At 45.1% G+C, this 16,179-nt stretch overlaps 1 protein-coding gene across 1 annotated transcript in view; it reads left to right on the top strand.

The window, feature by feature from the left end:
• The first annotated feature begins 4,971 nt into the window (after positions 1-4,971).
• Positions 4,972-16,179, top strand: part of ATP6V1B2 (ATPase H+ transporting V1 subunit B2) — a 31,062-nt gene continuing 19,854 nt past the window's right edge. Inside the window, exon 1 of the mRNA XM_084803891.1 lies at positions 4,972-5,113. Coding sequence (XP_084660017.1) covers positions 4,990-5,113 — 124 coding nt within the window. The 5' untranslated portion in view covers positions 4,972-4,989. The remainder of the gene's footprint in view (positions 5,114-16,179) is intronic.

The raw sequence follows: 16,179 nt of genomic DNA, 5'->3' as shown, positions 1-16,179 counted from the left end.
TCCAGGATCATGTCATGGATGAGGGATGTTTTCTGGCTAACAGACCTGGCATTGCAGAGTAGCAAACGAAGGCCAGAAGATGGAGTCATGCCTCCCCCAGCCATCCTTTGGCTCTGGGCAGGCCTGGAACAGGGGACAGATATTACACATCTCTCCCTTGTTCCCCTTGCCTGGCATGGCCTGCCCCTAGTTAAATATCACAAGTTGCTTTTGCATGCATCATATTCTGCTTGAACCTGTCTTTGTGAAATATTGTTTAAATACTTTAAACAGTTCCCATTTGGAACTGTTTGAAAAAAGAAGAAGAAAGAATGGTTGTTCAAAGTTTGGGAGATAACAGAACATGTGAAATAAACCACTCTTTTGAAAAACAAATTGAAATTAGATTTTATCAGTCAGATATGGAGACCAGTTCTCAATATTTAATGAGTATATATTAGAAGACAATTTCTTACAGTGGTCCCATTTATTATGATGTATGTGTGTATGTTTAATTTGAAGTGATCTATGTAACTGATAGAATGTTGTATGCACTTTGGAGGTCTTTGTCTGTGTCCTGTTTCATTTTGTGTGATATCCCTGATCTTTTGTTTACACTATTTTGTACTATTTTTATCACTCTTTCTACTCTTTATTTGGTTGTTGTTGTTCAGTCGTTCAGTCGTGTCCAACTCTTCGTGACCCCATGGACCATAGCACGCCAGGCCTTCCTGTCCTGCGCTTTCTCCCGGAGCGTGCTCAAGTCCATATTCATTGCATCAGTGATGCTATCAAGCCATCTCATCCTCTGCCGTCCCCTTCTCCTTTTGCCTTCAGTCTTTCCCAGCATCAGGGTCTTTTCCAGAGAGTTTTCTCTTCGCATTAGGTGGCCAAAATATTTCAGCTTCAGTATTTGTCCTTCCAATGAGCAGTCAGGGTTGATTTCCTTTAGGATGGACTGATTTGACCTCCTTGCAGTCCAGGGGACTCGTAAGAGTCTTCTCAAGCCCCTTCGCCACAACAAGGCAGTGATCCATGAAGGGGCTTTATTTGGTATAATAATAGAAAACAGGTGGTTATTGTATTCTTCTGTTGGGAAAATAATGACTCGAGACATAAGTATTGTTACTTTTTTCTTCCTTTTAAAAAATTATTGCTGTTATTGTTTTATCTTGAGTAACTTTTATCTTATCTTTTGTACTGATTTGTTGTCTTACTCTGGTTTTTCTTCTTCATGTGGTGGAAAAGTGTGTGTGGGGATGGGTGGGATGGGGGGAGAGAAATACAGGCACAACATCCTATCATGAGAGATGTCATGATTTCAGACTGCCTGAAATGGCCTTTGGACTGGAAGAATGCCCCTTCAAGTTAACTCTGTATTTTGTTCGACATTCATAACCTTTGCATATGGAATAAGCAGCTAAACAATGGCTCAGGTATGCTGTTTAGCAGCTTTCCTAAACCGGGTGCCTTCCACCTCTGTTAGACTACAAATCCCATCACACACAGATAGCATGATCATTGGCCATGCTAGCTGCGGATGATGGAAATTATAGTCCAATACAGCTAGAGGGCAAGGCTGATCTTTAGTAGTGTGTGCGTGAGTAGTGTGTGTGTGTATGTGTGTGTGTATAACCACTTGCCTCAGCAGACAGAAACTAAGCAGTCAAGAGCATACACCACTACCCTCTACTGGATTGATTCAGAAGCTTTCAATGGCTGAAGGTTGAAAACTAAGATCATAAGAAGAGCCATGCTGAATCAGACTGAAGGCCTATTTAATCCAGCATTCGGTTTCCACAGTGGTCAACCAGATGTCTATGGGAAGCACACAAATAAGACATGAGTGCTACAGCACCCTCCCACACGTGTTCCCCAGGAACTGGTATACAAAGGCATACCACCTCTGATGCTGGAAGTAATATATAGTCATCACTAGTAGTGACTGATAGCCTTATCCTCCATGGATTTGTCTAATACCCTTTTACAGCCATCCAAGCTGGCAGCCATTACTATCTTTGCCACAACCTTTTCATCCTCATCTATTACTGAAACTTAATTTATGCATATTCTCCTCCTCTATTCCTACAGTTTCCTCTCTCATCTTTCTTGTCACTCCTGTATTTCATTTTAGATTGCAGCCTCTGTGGGGTAGGGACCGATCTTCTTGTAATCTCTCTGTAAAGCACTATGCAGATTGACAATGAAGAAGGAGAAGGCGGCAATTCTTTTGGACCTAAATAATTACAAGGAGGCCATCCTGCTTTGCTGATAGGATAAGGAAACTGAGTACAGGTTCTGAAATGCCAGAGTATGCAGGCTAATTGATATCTCTGCGGGAAGCCACTTTTATAATATACAGAAATGCGATGAGTTTTGCATGTGTGCCCTGGCTGTGGAGCGCCATGAATTTGATATCCTGTTTTACAGACTGTTCTGGGAAAGTGTGTTCATTTATTTTTACGGAAACAATTATGAATCTGCATCATGCACTTCCTAATCACCTCCTCTGCAGAGGAGAAGGAGGTGGTGGAAGAAGATCAGATGGCCAGTTGTGACTGGGGAAAAGAAGAGGAAAGAGGGGCGTCATCATTTTTCTTTCATTCTATGCGATTCTAAAGTACAAGAAGGCCTCTGCAGCTAACAGACTGGGGGGGAGGGGGCTGTAGCTCAGCGACAGAGCACAAGCTTTGCCTGCAAAAGGTCCAGGGTTCTATCCCAAATTGGGAAAGACTCCTGTCTGAAACCCTGAAGACTGGTGCTAGTCATTGTAGACAATATTGAGCTACATGGACCACTGGGCTGACTTGGTATAAGACACCCTCCTTAATCTAATTGTTTGATCCAATTGCTAAAAGCACAGTGAAAAGGGTGTTTTATGCAGGCAGACACACCATAAAAGAGGGGAGAGAGAGTTCCAGTGAACAGTGGCCACCAGCTTTAGTGTAGTGGAATGTTTTGGTGCAGTGGTAAAGTGCAGGTACTCATCAGCCCAGTTTGCGTGATCACGGTGAGTGAAACAAGCCACTGCAGCTTGTTGCAAATAACCCATGGGTACTGTTGGGTAACAGGAAGGCTGCCCACTCCAAACAAGCCCTGCCGCCCTGGTTCAGATGACACGGCAAGCAGCACCAGTGTGGGTAATTTGGCCAGCACACACAGCAGCTGCAACAAGCCACGGTGGTGTGTTTCAGCTGCTGTGATTGTGCGAACTGAGCCACCATGACAGCTGGCATAGCCACAGCCCCCAAGAAGAGTCCAGGAATTCAGGCAGCTGTGTTTATGTCTTCTCAATCATCCCAGAGTGCAGGACACGGAATAATGGGCTCAAGTTTCAGGAAGCCAGATTCCGTCTGAACATCAGGAAAAACTTCCTGACTGTTAGAGCAATACGACAATGGAACCCATTCCTTAGGGAGGTGGTGGGCTCTCCCACACTGTAGGCATTCAAGACGAGGCTGGACAGCCATCTGTCGGGGATGTTCTGACTTGGATTCCTGCATTGAGCAGGGTTGGACTTGATGGCCTTGTAGGCCCCTTCCAACCCTACTATTCTACGATTCTATGATTCTATGATCCATATCAACAAACCAGTTCTAGAAGTGTTCTTCTCTAGGAACAGATCTTTTGTAAAGCTAATGAGTTTTGATTGCCCATTCAAGACCAAGACACCCCAAAATACTTTACATTACAACAGGGATAGTTCTTTTTGCTGGGAAAATCCATTTCCCCCCAGGAAAGCCTGAGCGGGGGTGGCTGATGACATCATGGTGGCTAATCAAAAAGTCCAAATGCTCTGCCCTGTGAGGCCTGGCTCCATTAGTCACTGCCCACCACTTCAAAAAGAAGAACTTAGATTCCTGGAAAGGCTCATAAGAGGGGTGAAGCTTTGTAGGACAATGGGTAGAGCCTTGGAACAAATGGGGTGTCAGGGCCTACCTCCAGCAATAATAACTTTTAAAAATCATTATCCTTTCCCAAAGCAACTATCTTAGTGCGCAAGACTACCTGCAAAATATACTCCCTATTTGCGACTCATGTCTTTTAATCCCAGTGGTTGTAGTTACTCTGCAGCAGAGGGGAGGGGATACTTGGCACATGCTCAGGAGCACTACCCCAATCTGTCATGGCTTTATATATCAGGATTCTCCAGGCTTACACACTGGTAGCCTTTGCCTCTGCACATGCTCAGGGGCACCACTCCAACCCCATGTCATGGCCTTATACATTGTTGTTGTTGTTCAGTCGTTCAGTCGTGTCCGACTCTTCGTGACCCCATGGACCATAGCTTGCCAGGCCCTCCTGTCCTGCGCTCTCTCCCGGAGCACGCTCAAGTTCATACTCATTGCATCGGTGATGCTATCCAGCCATCTCATCCTCCGCCGTCCCCTTCTCCTTTTGCCTTCAGTCTTTCCCAGCATCAGGGTCTTTTCCAGGGAGTTTTCTCTTCGCATTAGGTGGCCAAAATATTGGAGCTTCAGCTTCAGTACCTGTCCTTCCAATGAGCAGTCAGGGTTGATTTCCTTTAGGATGGACTGATTGGACCTCCTTGCAGTCCAGGGGACTCGTAAGAGTCTTCTCCAGCACCACAGTTCGAAAGCATCGATTCTTCGGCGCTCAGTCTAACTAAGGTTTAGGTTCCAGGAAACCCCTGTCATCGACTCCAGGGTCAAGGCAAAGGTGCATTTCCTTCTGCAAGACGAATTCCCAACCGGCCCCTTTCTGTATTTCAGCCTTGCCCAACTTACTGGCTGGGGGATGCTGGGAGTTGTAGTCCTACACTTCCGTGTCTTCCGTTCCCTTCCTCTTTCCCTTTGGCCCCGCCCCTCAGCACGCTGGCCAGCTCCTTTCCTCGCCCCTCCCCTCCTCCTCCTCCTCCTCCGCCCCGTCCTCCACGGCCGCTTCCGCGTCTGTCCCGCTCGCGTGCGAAAGCGAGAGGGAGGGGGCGGCCAACTTGGAGTGCCTATATGAGCGCCTGCGCAGTCGCGCCGCATCCCATACGGTGACAAGATGGCGGCGTTGCGGGCCATTCGGGGGATGGTGAACGGAGCCGTGTCCGAGCTGAGCGGCGGCGGGGCGTCGCGGGAGCAGGCGGCGGCCGTCGCCCGCGACTACCTCTCCCAGCCCCGCCTCAGTGAGTACCTGGGCCAGGCAGCGAGGCAGGTCTGGCGTAGGGTGGGATGTTTCCCCGCCCCTTGTCATACATAGGCGCCCTGAGGGGGGCTCTGGCGGCTGCTCGCCTCCCTTCTCCCGGTTATTATTTTATATTCAATAGTAATAATAATAATAATAATAATAATAATAAGCCTGCCCCACAGTCTTCACAGCGAAAGCTGTCAGGGTGGCTGACAAGAATAACGCTGTCAGCAGTGGAATAATGATGGTGATGATAATGCTGATGCTGATTGCCCTTTCCTTTGGCGTGCTCAAGGTGGCTGAGTAGGATTCCTGTGGCCCGAAGCAGGGGCATCAGTCTAGCACAAAATCCTAGCGAAAGGACAGAGTCATGTTATACGTAGGAGATGATCCTTGCTGAGTGCTGGATGTAGCCCCTCCTGTGGCTGCTGACTGTTAAATGCCTCTCAGTGGATGCAGCAGTGATGGAAATGGGGCTGTATTATTATTATTATTATTATTATGCACCATCTGTGGGCATGGTGCTTTACGAAGGGTCATTACCCCAAGGGGTTTACAGTCTAAATAAATGCATAGAAAAGCAACCTCTCTGGCCTCTTTTTCCCTCAGATTACCTCATATTGCTTCTGTTTTTCTTTCTTTGGGGTCCCAAGTCTGTGCCGCAGTAATGCATTCATGTTTTACGAAGGCCTAATTCTTCCTGGCCCTCTTTCCCTCCATCTCCCCAATGTCAGAAATCTCACATTGTATCTGCGTTCTCTTCTCTGCTATGTGCCCCATTTCTTCCTCTTTGAGTTCTTAGCTAGGTTTGCATTTTTCACAGGGTCAGAATGGGCACAGCTACTTCATTGCAATCACTAAAGAGTGAGTGGAGTGCCTAAACAACTTGGGGGTCTGTATCTTCTGTCTCCTTCAGGCTGTGGACTATGGAAACTTCACTGGGAATAGCCTCACTAGACGACACAGTGGGACTTATTTCTGAGTAAATATGCATCAGATTGAGCTACACACCAGCGGTGGGGCAGACTGTTGAATGTGCTCTGCATTGGGGCATTGTAAGGTAGTGGCATCTGGTTGGCGGGGGGGGGCGGGGTTAGCTAGGAGAGAAGGGGGATTGCATTGAAATGCCACCTCTTGCTGGGTTTTTTAGGTGTGTTCCAGTGGAAAGGATTGTACTGAATCAGCAAATTTCACTGTGTGATCCTAAGCATGCTTACTTTCAAGTAAAACATGGTCGAGTTAGTTAATGCTCTGTAAGTAAGTGTGTGCAGGACTGCAGCCTGGATTAAGTAATTGTCACTAAAAATTGATGGGTTTTCTCCTCTTCCCCCCCCCCAATTACTTTGGAAAGCCTTTTTTATGAAAAGGAGCAAAGTGATTCTTTGTTTGGCCAGCTAATCCTCTGTGATTATTGGTGTCTCTAGGTGCGCAAGGCCTTGTTGCCGTATGGACAGAAGGGGCAGATGGGTGCTCTTACATATTATTCCATCTCTGGAAGATGATAAAAGCCCCCCCGCCCCTTTATGTATTTTTTAAAGGCCCAAACAAGGTTGTTCTGGGTTGCCTTTCAATTGGAAATGAGAACAAGTGGTTGTGAAACATTCTGTAGACTGACTAATCTGCTTGGGCTAAGTCTCAAGGTCATGTGGTGCACTGCAGGATAATGTGTAGCAGCAGATGGAAGCAAGATGGCTCTTGTATAAAGGGATGTCTAACTCTAACATACAAATCTAAAATGCTTTCGGGATGGGTGTTAATTTTTGGCATGTAAGAAAAGCTATGAGGTCTCATCCTAGGCCTTCTCTGTGTACATTTATTGTTGTTTGAAAAGATTTAGGTGAAAATGTGAAAGCATGAGTAGACATCAAGAAGGAATATGCCTTCCAGAAATGTGGAGGACTAATTGAAAGCTATCGGTGTGGAAATAAAAATGTTATATAGTGGTATTTTTTTACATGACAACTTTCAGAGGAGTGGCTGAGGTAGTCTACAGAGAAAATGAAGGTTCTTGTGGCACCTTAAACTGTAAGGTGGCATAAAAAACTGTTCTCATTTATGTGAGGTTATAAATACAATTCCTAGTACTTCTGTGTTAAAAGTGGAGGAAGCATCGAGCAAAGGCTTCCGATAATATTTGTTTAGATCAGTGGGTCATATTAAATCGGAGTAAAAAGTTGTTGTGGGAGGTTGCATCACATGAGTCTCCTTTGCAACTATTGTCTTAACAGTTGAAGATTTCAGGCAACTAGACCAACGGCGGCTGCAAACTCTATTGGTAGTAAGTTTTATTGTGGTCAATGAAACTTGCTTCCAAGTACATATGAATGGAATTGGGCGGAAAACCTGTTCCTTTTGATAGCCCAAATTTTGAAAACCTTGATTTAGCCTTGTAAAAACACAATTGGCTTAGAAATAATCTAAATCCACTATTTTCAAAACTCATTATCTCAAGAGCCAGAAGCATTTTAGAGTAAAAAGCAGAGATTACTGGAATTTGGCTAGGAACTGCTGGGCCAGTCTCTGGTAGGACTATATACACCCAAGGGAAGGATTTGTTAGGATGACATTTTGTCATGCTGTCTTACTCTCCCCTTGTCTCATGGTAGAAACTGGAATTTCTGGACCAGAGGCATTTTTTTAAATACATGTATTTCTGTTTTCAATCCTGCCTTGCTGCAACAGATCACAAGTTCAGTGGCATTTACCCATTGCTGAATATGTTGTCCCCTTGGGGCATGGCTCCACTGAGAATGATGGGTCAGTGCTAAAGTCTGCCACCAAACTGGGGTGGATTTAGTGTGGCTAGAGGATTAAATTAGGAGGTAGGAAACCGAGCCTCAAATCCCCTCTAAGAGACAATCCGCACTTTACATGGTAAGCTCGTGTTTCTGTGGCTTTTATCCCCAGTAGTTTGGAGACCCTTGCTTCTCCTCATCACCATGTTTGTAGACCTAAAAATAATGGTATGCCTGTAGCAATACTTGCTGCATTGAAATATGAATTGCACCTCAGCTAAGAAGCTCACTTGTCCAAACCACCCACTTTCCAGTCTGAGTTCTCAGAGGAAAGGTGGGATCATATGACTCCCTTGTTATGGTCAGATCTCTTCCTGTTTAAATTGTCAATGACAACTTCCCTCCCTAGGGGTGGTGGACCTATTATTTATTTATTTATTTATTTACCTACTTATTTTTATTTATTTATTATGTTTCTATGCTGCTCAATAGCCGAAGCACTGTGGGTGGTTTAAAATGGCCCACCCTAGGGACTGATGGAATCTGAAGGATTCTTGAGAGCCCTCAGGAAGTTTCCTGCTGGCACACTGGTCTATGCTCTAATTCAGGCATAGGCAACTTTATGCCCCTCAGATATTTTGGATTACAGCTCCCATAATCCCTGACCATTGGCCATGATGGCTGTGGCTGATGGAAGTTGGAGTAAAAACTGCCTGGAGGGCACCAGGTTGCCTGCCTTTGCTGTTCTGTGGCCAGGAGTGGGCAGAGTCGATCGTCATATGTTTTGGACTTCAACTCCCAGCATTCCTGACCATTGGCCATGCTGGCAGGGGCTTGTGGGAGTTGAAGTCCCAAAGACCTGGAGATCTACCTTCTGCCCACCCTTGCTTTATGGGATGTGTACAAGCACCCCTTTTCTGCCTGGCAGAGCTCACTCAAGTTCTCAGTTTAGCGGGGCGTTGGAGGCTACGAAGCCAGTAGGGATGCTGCTTGGATACAAATAGTGAAAACTATGAGAATCTGACTCAACACAGGTAACAGTTCACTCTTCAGCCTACTCGGCCATGTTGATGGCAAAGAAACAATGCTTCTCTGCCATCATTGTGACCTCATGATGCCATCCAGTAGAGCTGTTTCAAGCAGTTTGGGGCCTCCTCTAACATGGCCCACCAGGAGATGTAAAGGAACCCTCTAGGACCTGCGGTAGCATGTTTGCTAATTACTTGGAGGATAAAATTACTCATATTCACCTAGATCTGGATGTCTGTGTTCAGTCTCTGGACAAATCGAGAACACTATCTAGTCTCGTTGCATTGGATGAAATTCAGTTACTGTGGCATGAGGGTGCTTGGAGAACTGCAGGTTGGGACTGGGTGCTTGACCCTTGTCCTTCTTGATGCATAACATCGATCAAGGAGAGAGTGACCACGTGTGCCAGGAGGCAGTGAATACCTCTTTGAGAGGGAGCAGTCATAGCTTCCTTGAAGGAGATTAATGTGAGGTTGCTCCTGAAGAAGCCCTTCTTGGACCTGGAAGACTGTAATGACTATTAGCTGGTCACTGATATTCCCATCCTGTACAAGGTGTTTGAACTAGTGGATGCCATGCAGCTTCAAGTAGTCTTGGAAGAGGCACACTGTTTGATTCATTTCAGCCTGGTTTCAGGTTTGGTTTTGGTATGGAAAGTGCTTTAATACCAGGAGAAAGGACAGAAGGAACATAGGAAGCTGTCTTATACCAGTTCATACCATCTGCACATCTAGCCCAGCGTTGTTGACTCTGACTGTCAATGGCTCTCCAAGGTTTCAGAGAGGGATCTTTCACATCACATATTACTTTCTTAACTGCAGATGCTGGAGATTAAACCTGTTACCTTCTCTGTGCACAGCTTGGGCTCTGCCACAGAGCTCTGGCCCCAAATAAAATTACGTTTTCTGCAGGTGATTAAATAGGAGCTGACACTGTAGAAATGCAAAAGTGTAAGCCGTTACCTGGAAAAGCAAGACTTGTTTTTTATTCAAAGCAGGACATGGATGTTCCATATGCTGATCCTATTACTGTAAATCAAGAGATTTGTGACAGTATGACAGCACACTAAACTGTTACAATTGCGAAATTTACTGGAAGGGGAAATCCTGCATTGCAGCACTTAGGATTGGCTGCCTGGACTCTACAGACTTGTACAAGCGCAGGAATGAGCAGATAATAGTCCATGTGGATGAGCAGTATATATGAGCAGTATATAGCAGAGAAGGTCCCAATCCAGGAGCCATGCCATTTGTATCCTCCTAGAAGCCCAGCCAGATGTTTATAGAATTTGTGCATTGCCACCAGCATCAATGTGCAGGCATCCTGCCATCACTCAGGAAGGCTTTACAAAGTCTTCTGTCCAGAGAGAAGGAGAGGTAGACAAGCAGGAGAGAGCCAGCTATGGGTGAGAACCTGGAGAAGACAGGATGGGTGGGAGGAAGCCAAGTGAACAGGAGGTAGTCTGCTTCCCTCCCAAAATGGTGACCCAGTTTGATAGGCATCTAGAAGATCCAGTAGAGCAGGCATGCAGAACCTCAGGCCCAGGGGTGTTCCCAATCTGGCCCTCTGGGATTCCCCAGAGGGCCGCCCACCTCCCCTGCAACCACGGTTTTGTGTTTTCCTGGCTTTTGTGCATCTCGCCCCCCACCCCCATTCTAATAGGTTGAAATGCCTCTGCTAAGGCTTAATTGCTGGCAGTAGGAGCTTTAGGTTAAAATATGCTGATATTTGGGGCCCTGTCCCTTTTGACTTCAGCCCCTCCTGCCACTGGAATGTGACCACTCATTGCTTCTCCAAAATGGAATTTGGCCCTTAGGCTGAAAGAGGTTCAGCCTCCCTGCGGTAGAGCCACCAGCACAGCATAAAGGACCCCCTGCCCTTAATGGAACAGGAACCTGCTAGTAAGTCCCCTTTCTGCCAGAACATTGGTGTGTTTTGGGGGGACAGGGACAGAGAAACCTGGGCGCCTGGCTGGCATGTGCCATGGTTCAGGACTGGGTCTTCTGGCTCCTTTTTGTCTCTTGCTAACTGACTGACACATACTACTGAGATTCGAGTGCAGGCTTTGAGCCAGCTGACTAGGCTGTTTGCCTGATGGCAACCAGCTTGCTGAGAGTGTTAAAACAAGGAAATGGGATTGTCTGGAGAATGAGAGGGAGTAAGCCCTTTGGGCGGGGGGGGGGGGGTGCTGCTGACAAGATGGTCACGAGTTAAGAGTTCCACAGAGTCCTGGCTGCATATAGCCAAGCTGAGAAGCATTTTAATCCAACTTGGAGCGCTTAACCGAATGTGCTGGATATTCGGTGGGTGACAGGGAGGGATGCTCTCAGCTGCAGTTCTTATTTGCTTTGCTTTGCACATTTCTCTACATATAGCGTAAGGAATGGTCTTCAGTGATCGACACATTTTAAGGTTATATTTACATTCTAACCTGCCTGGGATGAAGAGTAGCAGTAACTAAAGGTACAATCCTATGCATATTTAGACAGAAAATAGTCCTACAGCTTAGACTTTTTTCTGTCTAAACATGCATAGGATTGCACCCTTAAATGTACACAAAAGAGATGAATTAAAACAAGTTGGATTCTAAAAATGGGCTCATATGAGATGCGCTTGAGACACTTCCGAAAGTTTTGGGCTTTGGCAAGGATCCAGCAGAAATATTTCGCAGTTGTGCAGCTGTTACTAGAATCATTTCTCAATACACCCTTGTTTGATTGTGGCACACAGATAAAACATTTTGGTTGGTTTTTCTGGTTGATTTACAATTTTGATGTGGCACATGGGCCTATCTGTGTCTATTTATTTATTTATTTATTTACCTATCTACCAACTTGCTGTATTTATATACCTTTCCATAACCCAAGTTCTCTGGGCAGCTCACAGAACCAATACAGTGTTAAAATACAATATAAAACTATTGAAAACTAAAACAAATAAAACACTGTCTTCAAAATCTTTCTGTTCAGTTGGAGGGAAGCTTTGATTGTGTATCAACAAACTTTGTTACTACTTTTTACAGTGTAAATATCTCAGGGTTGACAAAACACAGCTCTCATGTACTTACATACCTGTAATAAATCCAGGTCAATATTCCTCCACTACCCTGGTTTTGGATTACTTTGTACTAGTCTCCAACACAAAGAGAAGACCGCAAGTTTCACATGTGTTCAGTGTCTGAAAAGTTAGAAGTAATGTTTTAATACTTCAAGTTTGGTGCAAGTTACAGTTAAAAATATGCTCCTTTTTTTTTTTTTTGCAGGGGGATAGGAATTGGTTTGGATTCCTCAGCATTTTCTAGATCCAAGGAAAGAAATCTTACTGAACTGTATGAGGCAGCCTTATATTAATAATTTTCCTGGTTGCCATAGGCAACCAGAAAATTCTATGCAGCCGGGCGAACAAGCTGGCTTCCTCTGTAGCTAGCCCAGACACCACATGGGCTGGCTGGGGTGGGACAGATTGATCCATCCCTCATCCAGTGGGTAGAAGGCAGGGGTTTTTTTACTAACCTTTTGAGAGGCTAGTACAGGGGTAGGCAACGTGGTGCCTGCAGATACCAGTGCATCCCTCAACACCTTTCTTGGCACCCACTGGAGTGCCCTACCTCACCTATTTAAACACACACACACACACACACACACACACACACACACTTTCTTACAGGCAGCTAGGATTGCTGTGAAATAGGTTTCTGTAGGTGCTTAAACCCGTGGGTTTAAATGAATTGAGTAGTATGTTGGGGCTCAGACACCCCCCACTCCACCCCTGCCTTCTACTCAGTCTTTTGGGCAGGTATCCTTCACCACACCTCCCACGGCAGTCATTTTGTGGTGGTGCCCAGCACAGTTTTTGAAATTGCCAAATGTCCCCAAGGCCCCAAAAGTTTGACTATCTGTGGGCTAGTAGCTTGTGTTTCCATGCTACTAGCTTCTTGGCAGGCTAGTAAATAACTTTGCAGGCTAGTACATTTTATGGGCTTATGTACAAGGCTGGTGTAAGGATAATACTTCATGCAACTGGTGAAGTGTGCCATCTGACTGCCAAAGTTCATGTCACAATAAACCGTAGTATTTAAAGGGTCAAAAGATGCTCCCTTGTGTGTGCTGTTGCAGAATGACACCATAACCTGGCTCCCCCTCCAGAGACTGCTAATGAGTGATTTCTTGAGAGTCTTGTCAGCTGCATGTTTACTCAGAAGTAAGTCTTGTGTTCAGTGAAACCTACTTCTTAGTAAACGTGCTTAGGCTTTCAACCTTATAGCACAACTCTGTGTATATTTACTTGGAAGTGTCACCCTATATTAATGGGGCTTACTCCCAGGTAAGTGTGCATAGGATTGCAGCCCTAGACTTATTAGTCAACTATCCTGTTCGAGGAATCATCTGGTTTGCTCATCCTTTCCCTTTGTTCCAGGGACAGCTGATTAATGATTACTCTGCTGCCTTGTGAGCCTGATAAAGTCTCTTGGCTCACTAAAATGCTTCTCTTTTCACAGGTCATGTGCGATTGAATTGAAGCATTTGACAGTGATAAAGGATTCTTCCTGCTTGCTGCTAGGTCCTTGTCCCAACCCACCTCATCTCTTTTATTTATTCTACAATCTTTTTAAGTCTCCTTTCTGTATAAAAATATATTCAAGGTGGCTAATAATTATCAAAAATAAACAGCACAATCAGCGTTTCTCAAAATCACACTAAAACTAACTACAATTAAAACAGAACAGGAGCAGCATTAGGACAGTGTTAAAGATGTAGCACCTTAAAAATGCCCATTGGAATTGACCAAAAGGTGAGCAGCAGTCGGGCCGGGTGAACTTCCTTGGGTAAGATATTCCAAAATCTCGGTGCCATCACAGAGAAGGCTCTGTCCCTCATGCCTACCTGCCAGATGGCCAATGGTGGGGGCATGGAACAAGAAAGACTTTAAGGGTCAAGCAGTCTCATATGGTTGGAGGCAGTTCTTAAGACACACTGGTCCCATCCCATGTAGGGCTTTAAAGGTCAAAACCATCAGTTTGAATTGAGCCCAGAAACAAATTGGTAACCAGTACATCTGACATAGTATTAGAGTTATATGTTCTGATTCACTAGCTCCAGTTAGTGTCCTGGAATCTTCCAAATGGCCTTCAAAGACTGCCCCATGTAGAGTGCTTTACTGGAGTGCATTTCCTGGAGGTGACTCCAGGGCATGAATACCATGGTCTGGTTTGGCTTCCCAAAGACAGAGCTCAGCTGACATACCAGCTGAAGCTGGTAGAAAACACTCCTTGCTCCCACCACCACCTGGTCATCCAAAAGTAAGGCTGGATACAACCATCCCATGAAGGATAATAGAGCTCTTGTTCCTGGTATCTGGGCATCCTTCCTGAAGGGGAATGCCAGAGAGGGATGTGTTAAGGTTGTGGACTCCAGAGAGTCCAGGCTTCTGTTGTAAATTCTTTCTTCTGTGTCTCCCAATACTTGAGAGAAATGAACATGGTACCCTGCCTTACCAAGTGCATGTGGGTGATTTAGTACAAAAAGTGAACTACTGGGTGCTGCCACTCTTCAGATGAATGCTCACTGTTTTAAGCACTTCCCAAACTGTGTCTTGCATTTCTTCTGGTGTCTTCATAAAACAGGAAGGAAACGAGCTAGTCACATCTGCAGGCAAGCTTTTGGTGCCCGCAGATGTCCTTGTCTGACGCCCTTGCTTGGCCATCTTGCTCTGCCTACTTTTTCTTAACAAGGCATGCACACCTTCCGAGCCAGTAATAAAACAGCCTAAAATATTAGGTAAACACCCTCTAACTCCTGGCAGTAGGCAAGATCTCTCTGTTTGGGATGTCTCTCTTGGCAAACCGTTGCCCATCACACAGAGCAGACTTGAAACACCTGCAGAATTGTAAGGACCCTTTGAGTTGATCTGCCTCTAGAACAGCATATGCACAAAAGAACTTGAGCTTAAAATATACCACTGACAAACTGGAAAGTTCAATGTCTGTGTTATAAGGAGATTGCTATGAACATACCGCTGAGGTTTGGGGAGAGTCCCACTTTGGTATGTTGAATAGATCATAAAGTAGATCAGGCATGGCATACTAACACTTGTTCTCAGTGAGTAGCGGCTGGCCATTTATGAGAAAGAAAGCTTAGACTTCACTCTGGATGCCATAACGTCTTCCTGTGCAGCATGACTCTGACATCTTCCCCTCTGCTGTTCTCTCTCTGTCCCCCATGGTTTCTACTAACAGAGGGCGCATAGCTCAATGATAGAGCATTTGCTTTGCATGCAGAATCCCTCACATCTCCACTGAAAAGGGCTTCAAGTTAGCAGGGTTGGGGAAGACCCCTGTGAAAGACTTTGGAGAGCCTCAGCCAGTCAGAGTAGACGGTGCTGTCTTACATGAACAAATTATTTGATTCAGGATAAGGCAGCTTCCTATATTCATATCTATCATTTATTTATTTATTTATTTATTTATTATTACATTTTTATACCACTCAATAGCCAAAGCTGTCTGGGAGGTTCACAATTAAAACCATAAAATATTACATATGATACACTGAAAAAGTTTGAATGTTTAAAACTACAGTATAAAATAAGAGTAAAAACCAAGATAAAACCTAGCTGCAACACAAAGATTTAAAATACAGTGACAGATTTAAAGCAACAGAACAAAAAGAGTAAAATGCCTGGGAATATGAAAAGGTCTTCACCTGGCGCCAGAAAAAGTACAAAGCAGGTGCCAAGTAAGCCTCTCTGGGAAGTTAATTCCACAGCTGGGGTGCCACAGCAGAAGAGGCCCTCTTCTTGGTAGCCACTCGCCTCACTTCCTTTGGCAAGGGCTCCTAGATTGCTGAAAATGATCTTAGCGTCCAGGCAGGTATATATGGAAGGATACGATCCTTCAGATAACTTGGCCCCAAGCCGTTTAGGACTTTGAATGTTAATACCAGCACTTTGAATCAGGCTCAGAAATGGACTGGCAGCCAGTGCAGATGGAAAAGGACTGGCATAATATGATGTAGTGATCTATATCTATAAGCCCCTCTCCTTGCAGCCAATTGTGAGAAGCAGGGAAGAGAGAGTAGCATTTTCCTGTTCTTTCAGGAGAAATGGACCTAGCTGGAGGGTGAGCATGCTGCAATAATAGTGGATGGAGAGTTCTCCCTGCCAGGAGCACTGATTCAGGCAATGGATAGAGTAAGTTAGCTTGGAAGCATTATCTTCTTGCCTTCTCCCTCTTTCCAAAAACTAATGTTAGCTGAGCTTCATTACATGTTTCCTTCTTAATGGTAGAATTGTGTGAGTTGAC

This window comes from Heloderma suspectum, chromosome 6 (genome assembly GCF_057233095.1).
Source record: "Heloderma suspectum isolate Gila_16-S chromosome 6, 16-S_ref, whole genome shotgun sequence".
NCBI classification, from domain to species: Eukaryota; Metazoa; Chordata; class Lepidosauria; order Squamata; family Helodermatidae; genus Heloderma; species Heloderma suspectum.
This window is presented reverse-complemented; position numbering and strand designations above follow the sequence as displayed.